Source organism: Physeter macrocephalus, chromosome 12, assembly GCF_002837175.3.
Source record: "Physeter macrocephalus isolate SW-GA chromosome 12, ASM283717v5, whole genome shotgun sequence".
Classification (NCBI taxonomy): Eukaryota; Metazoa; Chordata; class Mammalia; order Artiodactyla; family Physeteridae; genus Physeter; species Physeter macrocephalus.
The window spans coordinates 13,488,311-13,501,841 of record NC_041225.1 but is presented as its reverse complement, the minus strand read 5'-3'; the positions used below and the strand labels follow the sequence as shown (position 1 = coordinate 13,501,841).

The window sequence follows — 13,531 nt, the reverse complement described above, 5'->3', positions numbered from 1 at the left end:
AGATTGCTTTTGCTATTTGGGGTCTTTTGTGTTTCCATACAAATTGTGAAATTTTTTTTTCTAGTTCTGTAAAAAATGCTAGTGGTAGTTTGATAGGGATTGCATTGAATCTGTAGATTGCTTTGGGTAGTAGAGTCATTTTCACAATGTTGATTCTTCCAATCCAAGAACATGGTATATTTCTCCACCTATTTGTATCATCTTTAATTTCTTTCATCAGTGTCTTATAGTTTTCTGCATACAAGTTTTTTGTCTCCTTAGGTAGGTTTATTCCTAGATATTTTATTCTTTTTGTTGCCGTGGTAAATGGGAGTGTTTTCTTAATTTCACTCTCAGATTTTTCATCATTAGTGTATAAGAATGCCAGAGATTTCTGTGCATTAATTTTGTATCCTGCTACTTTACCAAATTCATTGATTAGCTCTAGTAGTTTTCTGGTAGCATCCTTAGGATTCTCTATGTATAGTATCATGTCATCTGCAAACGAGATGTTAGGTTTTAAACTGTGGGGTATATGCACTATTTCTCAGCTGCCAGTCAAGGTTCCATGACTGTGAGGGCTTTGACAATGAAGTTACTCTACTTGATGATTTTCTGTCCTCCCCAAATTATATAGAGAATGACCAACTAACACATAATCAAAACTGGCTTAGCCATACAGAAAATGCCTTTTGATATATCCAAAAAAATGACTAATTTGTCTACCTAATTAACAAAAAATCTATGGCAAATCTTTTAGGCACTGAGTCCAATGGGGTTAAAAACCAAAAAAAAAAAAAAAATTAAGACCATAGTTTTCCCTTTCATCCCTTGTCTGGGGACGTTTCTAGGTCCTGATGGTCACTGCCTGTTTAGATTATAAACAGTCTCCAGGTGCCTGACCCAGGTGTCCCCATTGGTCATGAGTGATGGGACTGCCCTCTCCATAAGGGCTGACCTGGTTCCACCCAGCACCATTGGGAGAAGTGACTGGCATGAGTGACCAGGGGAGGAAGTTACCATTCAAACCAGGCCCCTGCTATCCATTGCTGATCCATGATATCTGTGCTCCATGTGTGATATCTCTCTGTGAAAACAAATCTCCATAATTCAGAATTAAAGACATGTTCCTAGTGCTACATTTCAGCCTTCACCAACCCTATGGTTCCTATTTGAAAAGCCAATCCCAAATGCAAAATTAGTTTCCCGCACCAGAGAACACCATGACAGTCAAGGTTTGGAAACAAAGGGGAAAGTATTTTTTCCCCTGTTTATTTTTTCAAAACTCTCCCCCATCCCCCGTGTTTTAATGGGTCAAGTTGTGCAGCAATGGCTTTAAAACAAAATAAGTCAAGCCAGATTTTTGAAAAAGGAGCACATTGTGTGTTTGTCACTGGAAGAAAAAGTGTCAGTGCCCTTCTAAATGTAGACTGTAGTCACAACTCTTAGAATTGCAAGGAACACGAGCCCACCTGTGGTGGTTCAAGGAAGCTGGCGGGTGGTCAATGTCAAGGTTCAGTGCAGCTCCTGGGCAGTGTTCTCTGAGGGTTCTGAGGGCGGGAGTGTCGAGGAGACAGTCTTGCTCTTGCCTTCGGGTGCCTCTGCCACATGTTCCCTTTCTTCCAGAGGTTTCTTCACTGACCCCTCTAAGTACCATGTTCGCACGACCCTAGTAGCCCCAGATCCCCAAGACCTGAGGATGCTGCCAGCCTGTCCTGCATCACTGCCCGCCTATTGGCTCCCTTGGCTGTGGCCTGAGTGAGGAAGGGAGGCTGTGGAAACACAGCCGCTGCCCCTGGGATGTGGGTGGGGCAGCTTCCCTCGGAAGAACTTCCCTCGGGCGACAAGGCCCCTGGTGCCTCAGTATTTCCTTTCCTTTCCCTTCCTCTCTGTCCCCAGAAAGAGCTCTCAGAAGAAGTCGGCCAGAACGACAGTCTTGCTCAGCTTTCTGTTCAAGTCCACAACGCCTCGTGCACCGTGAGGATTGCAGCCATCACCAAAGGGGGAGTCGGGCCCTTCAGTGACCCAGTGAAAATATTTGTCCCTGCACATGGTGAGAGCTGGTGCCCGATTGACTGACGGAACATCAGTCCGGGCAACACACAGGTGGCCAGAGAGTAGCCTGTGGCATGGACGGCTTGTTTAAGAATGAAACGTAAAGACCAAAAGGAAATTTCGCAGTGATGAGGATAGTTGATAGTTGATCACAGAGCTGTCGATAACCTTGAGTCTTCCCGCTACTATTACTATCCAGTGTAATAACTTCCTAGGAAGATTCATCCCTTTCAGAACCCAGAATTTGACTGGACTTAATGAATTTAGGTTTTTTGGTTTTGCTTTTAACTTTTCTTAGAGTATAATTGATTTACAATGTTGTGTTAGCTTCAGGTGTACAGCAAGGTCAGTCAGTTATACATGAACATATATCCACTCTTTTTTAGATTCTTTTGCCACATAGCACATAGGTCATTACAGAGTATTGAGTAGAGTTCCCTGTGCTGTACGGTAGGTCCTTATTAGTTAGCTATTTTATATAGAGTATTGAATTTATTTTAAATGAATCCAAACTACATGACTGAATTTTGGATAGGCGGTGTGGCTAATCCTCAGCTCTCTATAATTGGCACTGTTTGTTTGTTTGCTTTAAGTGGTACAGGTTGCTCTGTTATTAGTCATTCAAACCTTAGGTAATGGGCTTCCCTGGTGGCGCAGTGGTTGGGAGTCCGCCTGCCGGTGCAGGGGACACGGGTTCGTGCCCCGGTCCGGGAGGATCCCACGTGCCGCGGAGCGGCTGGGCCCGTGAGCCATGGACGCTGAGCCTGCGTGTCCAGAGCCTGTGCTCCGCAACGGGAGAGGCCACAGCGGTGAGAGGCCCGCGTACCACAAAAAAAAAAAAAAAAAAAAAAAAAAAAAAACCTTAGGTAACATGCTTTGTGATTGATTTGGTACAGAACAAGAAGCGTTTCCTATAGAAGCCATCTTTACACGGCGCTGGGCTCGCTCAGCTAAATGCCCATCCCTGCGTGCTGGCTTCTGCTTGTTGTTGGAGTGACCTTAAGCAAGGTGACGCCGTGGTGCCCCAAGTGGCCCAAATGCTGTGTTTGCTTCTGTAGACCAGGGCAGCCGCCTTTGTTCTGACTCTGACCTGCCCTAGGTTGTTTGGTAATGAACTGCTACCATAAACTCTACGCAGACATCTATATGGGTATGATTTGTGCATTTACAAGTTCTTGCCAAATATATAGCCTTTGTCGCCGTAGCACACAGGACTTGGGAACAGACCATTGAGTCCCCGTATGTCTGTCCCAGTGACCCTCAAATATGTTCTCCCTTTCAGTGCCAAATTGGACCCATATTACAGCTCCTACAGCCCATAAGCCCAGTCCCAAGGGAACATTAGTAACTGGTGTTGGGGACACAAGGCATGCCTACCTGGCAGAAATTCAGGGACAATGAGATTCTGATTCTAGAGGCACAGGTTAAAAATCAGAGTTTAACACAGACATCGAAAACAAACTTATGGTTACCAAAGGGGAAAGGGGGTGGGGGAGGGATAGATTAGGAGTTTGGGATTAGCAAATACAAACTAGTACATATAAAATAGATAAACAATTAGGTCCTTCTGTGTAGCACAGGGAACTATATTCAATATATTGTAACAAACCATAATGGAAAAGAATATATATATTTTATATATATACACACACACACATATACACACACATACATATAACTGAATCACTTTGCTGTACATCAGAAACTAACACAGCATTGTAAATCAACTATACTTCTTTTTTTTTTTTTCCCGCACCTTGTGGCATGTGGGATCTAGGATCTTAGTTCCCTGACCAGGGATCGAACCCACGGCCTCTGCAGTGAAAGCACAGAGTCTTAACCACTGGACTGCCAGGGAAGTCCTGTTCTTCAATTTTTTTAAAAAAAAGTCAGAGTTTAAGATGACGGAGCTTTCATCTTCTTTCATAATAAACTGTCCAAAACTGTAAAAAGCTTTGCTGTTCTGGCAGTCCCGGTTTTGCATGGTTCCCGTCTGCATACATTTCAGTTACCATAGTTTAGTTACATCACACCTGTTCCCCAACAATATGGTTCAGATTTAAGGTGCCAGCATATATTAACTGTGAGTAGTTGTATAAACTTCACCGCCAGCTCTTCAGTGCACAGATCACTCCATAAATAACAGGGGCATCTTGGTTGTGACCAGTTGGGTCACTTCTTTCAAAGTCTGTCTGTGGTTGATCACCGTGCTTTCCTTATTCTGTTCACATGCATCTAACAGGCATAGAGCTGTGTTACTTCCTTGTCTCGCAGGGGTGAACCCACATGACATTTCACAAAAGCAGATAATTGAGAGACGGAGCTGGTGAACAAAGATGAAAATGTAGAGAAGAAAGAAAAAGTGATAGTGTTGGAAGTGGAATTTGCATTGAATGTGTTTGGAATTACGAAAGAAATAGTTGACTGTGGGCATGTTGATGCTGCTGCCGTTTGGTCCATGAGATGTGCAGCCAGGGAACTCAGTGAAGGTGGACTTACCCACATGAGTGAACTGGTTGTGCTGAAAAGGAGAAAGATATCCCAGAGGAAGTTACACTGGCCACAGTCTTCACATGTGTGTCAGGGGCCCCGAAGCTGATGTACTGAATTGAGAATATGCAGATTATGGCCCACTGAATGAGGGGCACACACCACCCACATGGGGTGGGCAGATAGTTCCCTCAGCATCTGAGCTCCCACTTTGGGGAAGTGAAAACCCTGGGGTCATTTTGATTGTGCAGTTTCAATACACCCACACAAAGGAAGCAGAGTCACAAGATCTATTACAGATCCCAGATGCGGTTGTGGGGTGAGGAGGTGGGAGAGCCAGGGCAAAAGTGATCCTTCATCCCAGAGCAGGCGGTAGAGAGAGGGTAGAAAACGCCTGTACTTAACCTTTCAGGGGCTCAACTCTAAATGGTTATTTTATTTTATTTATTTATTTTTATTTTTTTATTTTTAAAAAATGTTATTTATTTATTTATTTATTTATGGCTGCTACTCTTGGTTGCGGTGCACGGGCTTCTCATTGAGGTGGCTTCTGTTGTTGCGAAGCATGAGCTCCAGGCACGCGGGCTTCAGTAGTTGTGGCTCGTGTGCTCAATAGTTGTGGCACACAGGCTTAGTTGCTCCGCAGCATGTGGGATCTTCCCGGACCAGGGCTTGAACCCGTGTCCCCTGCATTGGCAGGCAGACTCCCAACCACTGCGCCACCAGGGAAGTCCCTAAATGGTTATTTTAAAAGGTGCCCCCGGAAAAGCAAAGCAGGAACTTGCAGCAGGACTCCTAAGCTCAGATCCTTATCGAAATGCCCAGACTCTGAATTGTCATACTGGGTTGTAAGCAGGGTTGTCATACTGTACAGTGCCTCAGCAGGGACTTCCCTGGCGGTCCAGTGGTTAAGAACCGCCTTGCAATGCAGGGGACGCGGGTTCGATCCCTGGTTGGGGAACTAAGATCCCACATGCCGAGGGGAAAGTGAGCCTGCGCGTCACAGCTAGAGAGCCCGCGCACTGCAACTACTGAGGCCGCGCACTCTGGACCTTGCGCGCCACAACTAGAGAGAAGCCTGCACGCCACAGCAAAGAGCCCGTGCGCCGCAACAAAAGATCCCACGTGCCACAACTAAGACCTGACACAGCCAAATAAGTAAATAGATAAATAAATAAATATTTTTTTAAAGTAAAATAAAAGAAAATGCCTCAGCAGCAACTCAAAATCTCTGCCTTCTCATCACAACATTAAAGGAACTCACAGAGGTATTTTACAACACTGAAAGCACAAAGGATAAAACATTGGAAGCTGATCCAAACTTGGAAAGGAGTATGACATTTGTCAGGGCGTGGAAAATACATTCTCTCTATATCCTAAGCTATATGGCTAGAAGCTGGCAAGCAGTGTTCAAACTACTCTTGATACTTTTTTTTACAAAGAAATAAAGCATTTTGATTCTCAATATTTCTAGTGTTTTAAATTAGAGTGTACCAGTTAAATATTAGTTTTACTATTTTTTCAATTGCTTATACATTTATAACTGACATGAAGAGAGTTCCCCAATATTGTAAATCAACTATCCCGAATCCCAAAGAGATGTTTTGAGTTGATTCTGTTGGTATTTTACCAGGTTGGGTAGATTTTGCCCCCTCGTCAACCCCAGCACCTGGCAACAAAGATCCTGTGCTCATCATCCTTGGCTGCTTTTGTGGATTTGTTTTGATTGGGTTGACTTTATATATATCTCTGGCCATCCGGAAAAGATTCCAGGAGACAAAGTTTGGGTAAGTTTCTCAGTTTAAAATGTTCTGCTCAGTGGTATCGATGAAGTTGCTGTGCCAAGCGTTAATGCCTCTTCTGCTGGCCCAGCTCCGGTACCCAGCTGGGTCCCTGTGTTATGCACACCCCGGGGGGGAGGCAGCTTCCTTACTTAGGCAGTGCCACAAAGGCAGGCGATAGTGAAAGCTTTTTACTTCTTCCAAAGTCTCTTCTTGCTTTCCTCCTTTCTTGTTTTCCTTTAAGAGGAAACTTAACATTTTTTAGGACATTAAATGTTGTGAAAATATCTTGATTCTGGTTTTAAAATACCAGAATTTAAATCTGGTTTTAAAGTCAAAGTGCTAGAATGACATCCCATCCACAATAGCACGAGAACTGTAATGTTCCTAAGAAGAAACCCAATATATATATACAAGAGCTTTGTGGAAAAACTTATTAAACTTTACTGACATTGCAGAAGACAACTCAAATAAATGGAAAGATGTGCACCATGTTCATAGATGGGAAGGCTCAGTTTTGTCAAGAGATCATTTTTCCCCAAGTTAACCATAAATTCAATATAATTACCATCTAAATTGCTGCAGGATTGTTGATAAAAGCTGATTTGAAATTTTACCTGCGGGACTTCCCTGGAAGTCTGGTGGTTGAGACTTCGCCTTCCAATGCAGGGGGTGTGGGTTTAATGCAGGGGGTGCAGGTTTGATCCCTGGTCAGGGAGCTAGGATCCCATATGCCTCGTGGCCAAAAAGCCAAAACATAAAACAGAAGCAGTGTTGTAACAAATTCAATAAAGACTTTAAAAAAGGTACACCTCAAAAAAAATCTTAAAAAAAAAAAAGAAAGAAAATTTACCTTGAAGAGTAAATGAGCAGAGACAGCCAAGACAGTTTTGAAAAACACAAAAGTTTGGGTGGAGAGGGCTAATCCTACTAGGTATAAAAACATGTTAAATGATTAGAACATTGAGGTATTGGTGAGAACTCAGTGTATGGACATCACAGGGTGCCCATATGTGTGTGGGAATAGAATATACATTGAAGATTGCATTTCACATCTGTGGAGAAAGGAAGGAATGTTCAAAAAACAGAACCTGTTCTAGGGGTTGGATGGAGAGAGATGAACAAGACAAGCATGGGGCTGCCCACATGTAGCTTATAGTCTAGCAGTTAAGAAATGCAGAAGAAAATGCTCCATGTGAAAACATTCTTAACAGCTAGTCCTCCACTAACTCATGGTTCCACAGAACCCAAAAGCTTACCACCAAAATAGATCTTAGATATTATCTGATTCAACCCTAGCTGTAATAATTTGGAGAAGTTTAAGGTTGAATGTTTTAAAATTTACCAAAAAGTGGGGCTGCAAAGTACAGCAGATATATTAATAAGATTCCAGTACTGTTTCAAATATTTAGAAATAAAATTATCTCCAAGAACCATTAAGCTGAGCAGAAGCTGAAAACAAGTGAAAAGTTGATCACAGGTTATTTTATACGTTATTTTATACTGAAGTCAGTTTCCTTGGGTCTTCACTGCAACATCCTATTCATTTGTTCATTTTGTACAAGCACCTTTCATTTGTTCATTTTTTAATGAAAATACCTTTGTTTTCTACTTATAAAAGTAACATTCTTATAGTTTTTTAAAAAATCAAATTATATAGAATAGTTGAAAGTAGAAAGTGAAACCCACCTGTAACTCCAGGGTTTATACCTGGTCTCAGTTGCTATTTTGGCATAAATCCTTCCAAATTCTTTACTTTGCATACAAATATATTATTTTTTAAATGTGTTCTCTCTTTTAATATAATCTATATATGCAAGATAGCATGAGGTTAAGTCTATTATTTATTGATTGATTGATTGATTGATTTTCAAGCAACACCATTTAAACTCTTTATTCCCAGCCTTGGGCTCACCATGGAGACAATAGCTGTGCTCACATCCCTAAAATGCTGCAGGAATATGTCCATAGCACATGGGAAAGTACAAGATTCTCAAAGCACATCTATACCCCACAATTAGACTTCTTAGAAAAATGACTTATTAGTGATGTAGAAGATACAGGTCTATAATTTAGACTCATGAATTCATAGTACTTTCCACCAATTGGTCTAAAACAGTGACTAAATGGATTTTTTAAAATAGGTTTTATTTTTCAGAAAAGTTTTAAATTTACAGAAAAGTTGAGAAGGTAGTACAGAGACTTTCCATAGACATCACATCCAGGGTCCCCTGTTATTAACATTTTCTGTTAGGACAGTATATTTGCTACAGTCAGTCAAACAATATCAATAGATTGTCATTAACAAAGTCCATACTTTATTCAGATTTCCTTTGTTTTTGCCTAATATCCCTTTTCTTTCCCAGAGTCCTATCCAGAACACCACATTACATTTTGATGTCACGTCTCCTTAGGCTCCTTAGGCTTGGCCATGGCAGTTTCCCAGCCTTTCCTTGTTTTTGATGAACTTGATAGCTTTCAGGAGTACTGGTCAGGTATTTTGTAGAATGCCCTCTCTTGGAATCTGTGTGATGTTCTGCTCATGATGAGACTGGGGTTGCAGGTTATTGAGTGGAAGACTACAGAGGTAGAGTACCATCTTCGTCCCATTACATCAAGGATGCACACGTCAACATGATTTATCACTGTTGATATTGATCCTAATCAGCTGGCTGAGGTGGTGTCTGCCTGATTTCTCCACCATAGTTATTTTTTCTCCCTTTTTATACCGGACTCCTAGGAAGGAAGTCAGTAGATGCAGCTCACACTCACAGGGTAAGGAGTTAACGCTACCCCCATCACTTAAAGACAGAGTATCTATATAAAATATTTGGAATTCTTCTGCACAGGAGACTTCTCTCTCTCCCCCAATTTATTTATTTATTTATTTACACACATATATACACACACACACACACAGGCGTGCGTGTGTGTGTGTGTGTATTATCAGTGTGGACTCATGGATATTCATTTTATACTTTGGGTTATAATCCAATACGACTTTATCGTGTTGCTCAAATTGTTAACAGCTTTGGCCGTTGGGAGCTTATCAGTTGTTCTCAGCTCTTGATGGTTCCCAGACAGTTTTGTTTGATATTGCCAGGTAAGCCTACAATGGATCTAAGGAACGAAGCCTATTTCTCCCAGTGAGAAAGGTTTTTGTACTAGAAGAGCCCTTTTCACAGGCAGCAGCTTAGTAGCATCTTGTGGAACCAGCCCCAACCTGGGTAACCTTCTGCTTCTCGCGTGAGATGTCTGTTCTCATTCACCCAGGAGCGCCTTCACAGAGGAGGATTCGGAGTTGGTTGTCAGTTACATAGCAAAGAAGTCCTTCTGTCGGCGAGCCATTGAACTCACCTGTAAGTTGACTCTCATTTCTCTTTTTTGGCAAAAGTTAAAGTAGTTGAGAGCAAAGAAAACCACAAATTAATTGATAGATTTCTAACAGAAGCCAAAGGAGTCGGAGAATGTCTATCTTGTTTTTTTTTTTTTTGCCGGAAGAATGTCTATCTTTAATGTGCAAAAATGTCTCTGGAAACCAACAAGTAGAGAGTCAGACGTGGCCCTGGGCTTCCCTACTGACCGGTTTCCCGGAAATCTGGAGCTGGACCCACGGTGAAGTGACCGGGGTTAAGGACTCCTGATGCCATGAAACATGGAGGGAAGAAGGGACTCTCAGGGTGAGAGGAGAAGATGTGGCCAGACAGATTTAAAGGAAACAGCAAAGCAACTGTCATAATCTTGAGCTCATTTCCTGTTTTTTCCTGGCAACCAAGTCAGGGAACAATTTGCTAGCATACTTTGTGACAGTTACGGTTTGAGCTTTGCTGAATCAGAGTGGGAACTCTTTTAATTTCAAAGAATGGGAATAGACAGATAGCTGTGTTCTTGAATAATTTCAGAAACAGTGTTGGAAGTGTGTGAATATTATCAAATTCAAGCTTCTGGATGTTTGCCAAAAAACAAAACAAACAGCAACAAATAAATATAAGGATGATGGAAGGCAGGTTACTATGAAACAAAAACTCATTTGATGTAGGATGTTATTACTTCTCTAATCTAGAAGTTTTGCCTTTTAGATGTCTATTCTTGCATTTAAAAAAATCTGTCATTTAGACCAATTTCTTTCCTTGATTGAAGCACTATTTGGGTAAAATTTTTTCACTAAGAGCTAATGTGTCCTTTCTAATTACCATATTTTTTTTTTCTTTCAAAGTCTTGCTCATTCTGTAACTATGGCACCAACTGAATCATTTGCCAAATGGCTATTGAATTGGTCTCCCTCTCCTGGTTAACACCTTTTACTGATAACACTGATTGTCTGTGCTGCATATCTACACCTCATAGAAAATCTTAATCTTCAGTCCCCCACCAAGTATTCAATTTAGCACTTTCTATGTCATTATAATGAGGTTCTATATACCATATGTAAAACAAACTGTACCTTGTTCTCTACATGTTTCCTGTGGATTCTGTACCACCTTCCCTGGCATGGGAGGGCAGGGGAGGTGTCCTGATGACTCTTTTGTATCCCACAGTTAGGGGTATAGTAGTAAATGCTCCACTAGAAAGAATATTGACTTGGGACTTCCCTGATGGTCCAGTGGTTAAGACTCCGAGCTCCCAATGCAGGGGGCCCAGGTTTGATCCCCGGTCAGGGAACTAGATCCCGCGTGACTCGGTGAAGATCCCTCACGCGGCAAGTGAGATCCCGCGTACTGCAACTAAGACCCGGCGTGGCCAAATAAATGTATAAATAAATTTTTTAAATTAAAAAAAAAAAGAAAAGAAAGAATATGACTTACCTTCCTCACTCCTTTGAGTCAAGGGCAAAGCTCCCCTGCATGAATCTGATTGCCAGCTGCTGCTACCACCCAATGGCAAGAGAAATATGGTTCTGATTTTTATAATCCTTCAGGATTAATTTTGTCCTGAAAGATTCATTTTACTCAGTTTAATCATTAAGTAGGATTAAGTGTGATATTTTGCTACTGGCATTTTGGGGGGAGAGCTATGGATGTAAAATGAGAAAAATGTTTAACTTTTTTATAGGACTTTATACTTTATATACAATTTTAATTATATTCAGATGAAAGGAAGCATACTGACAGGACATGTATGTTCTGTGACTCCTTTTATAGTACATAGCTTGGGAGTAAGCGAGGAACTGCAAAATAAACTAGAGGATGTCGTGATTGACAGGAACCTTCTAATTCTTGGAAAAATTCTGGGTGAAGGTAAGCTGTTTAATTCTTTTAAAATATGAGTAAGAAGGTAAGCAGTTCACAGTCATTAAAAAAAATATATTTATTAAATAAAATACCATTTTTGCGACTTTAAGGTATAATACAAATAGTTCTATCTTATAACTTTTAAAATGAAAAAGTAAATAGTGATTTTTGAAACTCAGATTTGGCCTATGAAAAGGGCCTCTGCAGAGCCTAACACACACAGTAGGCTCTTGAAAAATATTAATTTCCTTTCTTCATTAACATGCATGCAATTCATTGGTCGGCTTCCTATATACTTTCAGTTTATTCCTCTAGTTCTTAAGTTTACTATTCTTGTCACCTTCCTAATTAAATAGGAACAGAGGTGAAAATACGTATTTGTCAAAATGGTCTTAGGATAAATGATAATGGTTTTAAGAGTTTGTACTTGATGCAGCACGTCAGTAACAATTTCCATGTTGTCTTGTAAGTTTCTTGAATCAGTTATGATGCTTAATAAAGTGATGAGCTGAGCTAAGTCTGAGCCAACCAAGCTTGTGACAAGCAGGAGGCTAGGGCATGGCCTGTGCCCTGGGTTTACCAGTGTGGGTGACCTGGCCAGCTCTGCCTGGCTGCTGTGCTGGGGTCACAATGGAGCCACGTGAAAACAGCGGCTACGGTGCTATTGCATTTCTGTGGGCAAGAGAGATTTTGCACAAGGTCAATATAGATGTTGTTTTACTTCACAGGAGAGTTTGGGTCTGTCATGGAAGGAAATCTTAATCAGCAGGATGGGACCTCTCAGAAGGTGGCCGTGAAAACCATGAAGTGTGAGTTAACCCTGATGAAACCCATTCTTCTAGGGGTGGGCAGCTGCTTCAGTGTCCGGTGCTTCATCGGGCCAGTGATGAATGATGGAGTTCATATGTCATGGTCTCGGTCACCAATGGGTCAGGAGGCCATCCAGAGCACTGTTAAGGTCACAGATGGAAACTTACTGTAATGAGCTCTTCATACCTGCATCATATATTCTTTTTGTTTTTAATGTTTGGTTTTATTTATTTATGTATTCATTTCTGTATGTATTTATTATTGAAGTATAGTTGGTTTACAGTGTTTCAGATGTACAGCAAAGTGATTCAGAATATTGTATATTCTTTACACTTGTCAGGGAGGGGGAAATTTCCCCCTCCATCCCTTTTAAGTTCTTGTGGCTGGCCTAATAAAATTGACACAAGACAGATTAACAGGAGAAAAAGAAAGAAGTTTTAATTCATGTGCAGGAAATGTCATAGAAATGGGACCTACGAAGTGGCCAAAGAGGCAGCTTTTATACGTTTTAGAAAAAGAAATAGTAAATTTGTGAGGAATTGACAGGACAAAGAAACGTGGGGAGCTTCCCTGGTGGCACAGGGGTTGAGAATCCGCCTGCCGATGCGGGGGACGCGGGTTCTTGCCCCGGTCTGGGAAGATCCCACGTGCCGTGGAGCGGCTGGGCCCGAGAGCCATGGCCGCTGAGCCTGCGCGTCCGGAGCCTGTGCTCCGCAACGGGAGAGGCCACAACAGTGAGAGGCCCGCGTACCGCAAAAAAAAAAAAAAAAGAAACGTGGGTTTTAGGTGCTCAATAAGTAAAGAATCAAAGCAAAGCTCAAAGTTTGGGCTTGGGGTAGTCAATTTAAAGAACTAACAAGGGAGAGGGTGTGGAGAACAGGGAACCCTCTTGCACTGTTGGTGGGAATGTAAATTGATACACTATGGAGAACAGTATGGAGGTTCCTTAAAAAACTGAAAATAGAGCTACCATATGACCCAGCAATCCCACTACTGGGCATATACCCAGAGAAAACCATAATTCAAAAAGAGTCATGTACCACAGTGTTCATTGCAGCTCTGTTTATAATAGCCAGGACATGGAAGCAGCCTAAGTATCCATCGACAGATGAATGGATAAAGAAGATGTGGCACGTATACACAATGGAATATTACTCAGCCATAAAAAGAAACGAAATTGAGTTA

The 13,531-nt window shown here is 41.6% G+C and overlaps 1 protein-coding gene across 1 annotated transcript in view; it reads left to right on the top strand.

Moving 5' to 3' along the window:
- MERTK (MER proto-oncogene, tyrosine kinase) overlaps positions 1–13,531 on the top strand; it is a 126,525-nt gene that overhangs the window by 82,758 nt on the left and 30,236 nt on the right. The window contains exons 9-13 of the mRNA XM_024129837.3: positions 1,879–2,032; positions 6,158–6,311; positions 9,579–9,664; positions 11,447–11,542; positions 12,265–12,345. Coding sequence (XP_023985605.1) covers positions 1,879–2,032; positions 6,158–6,311; positions 9,579–9,664; positions 11,447–11,542; positions 12,265–12,345 — 571 coding nt within the window. The remainder of the gene's footprint in view (positions 1–1,878; positions 2,033–6,157; positions 6,312–9,578; positions 9,665–11,446; positions 11,543–12,264; positions 12,346–13,531) is intronic.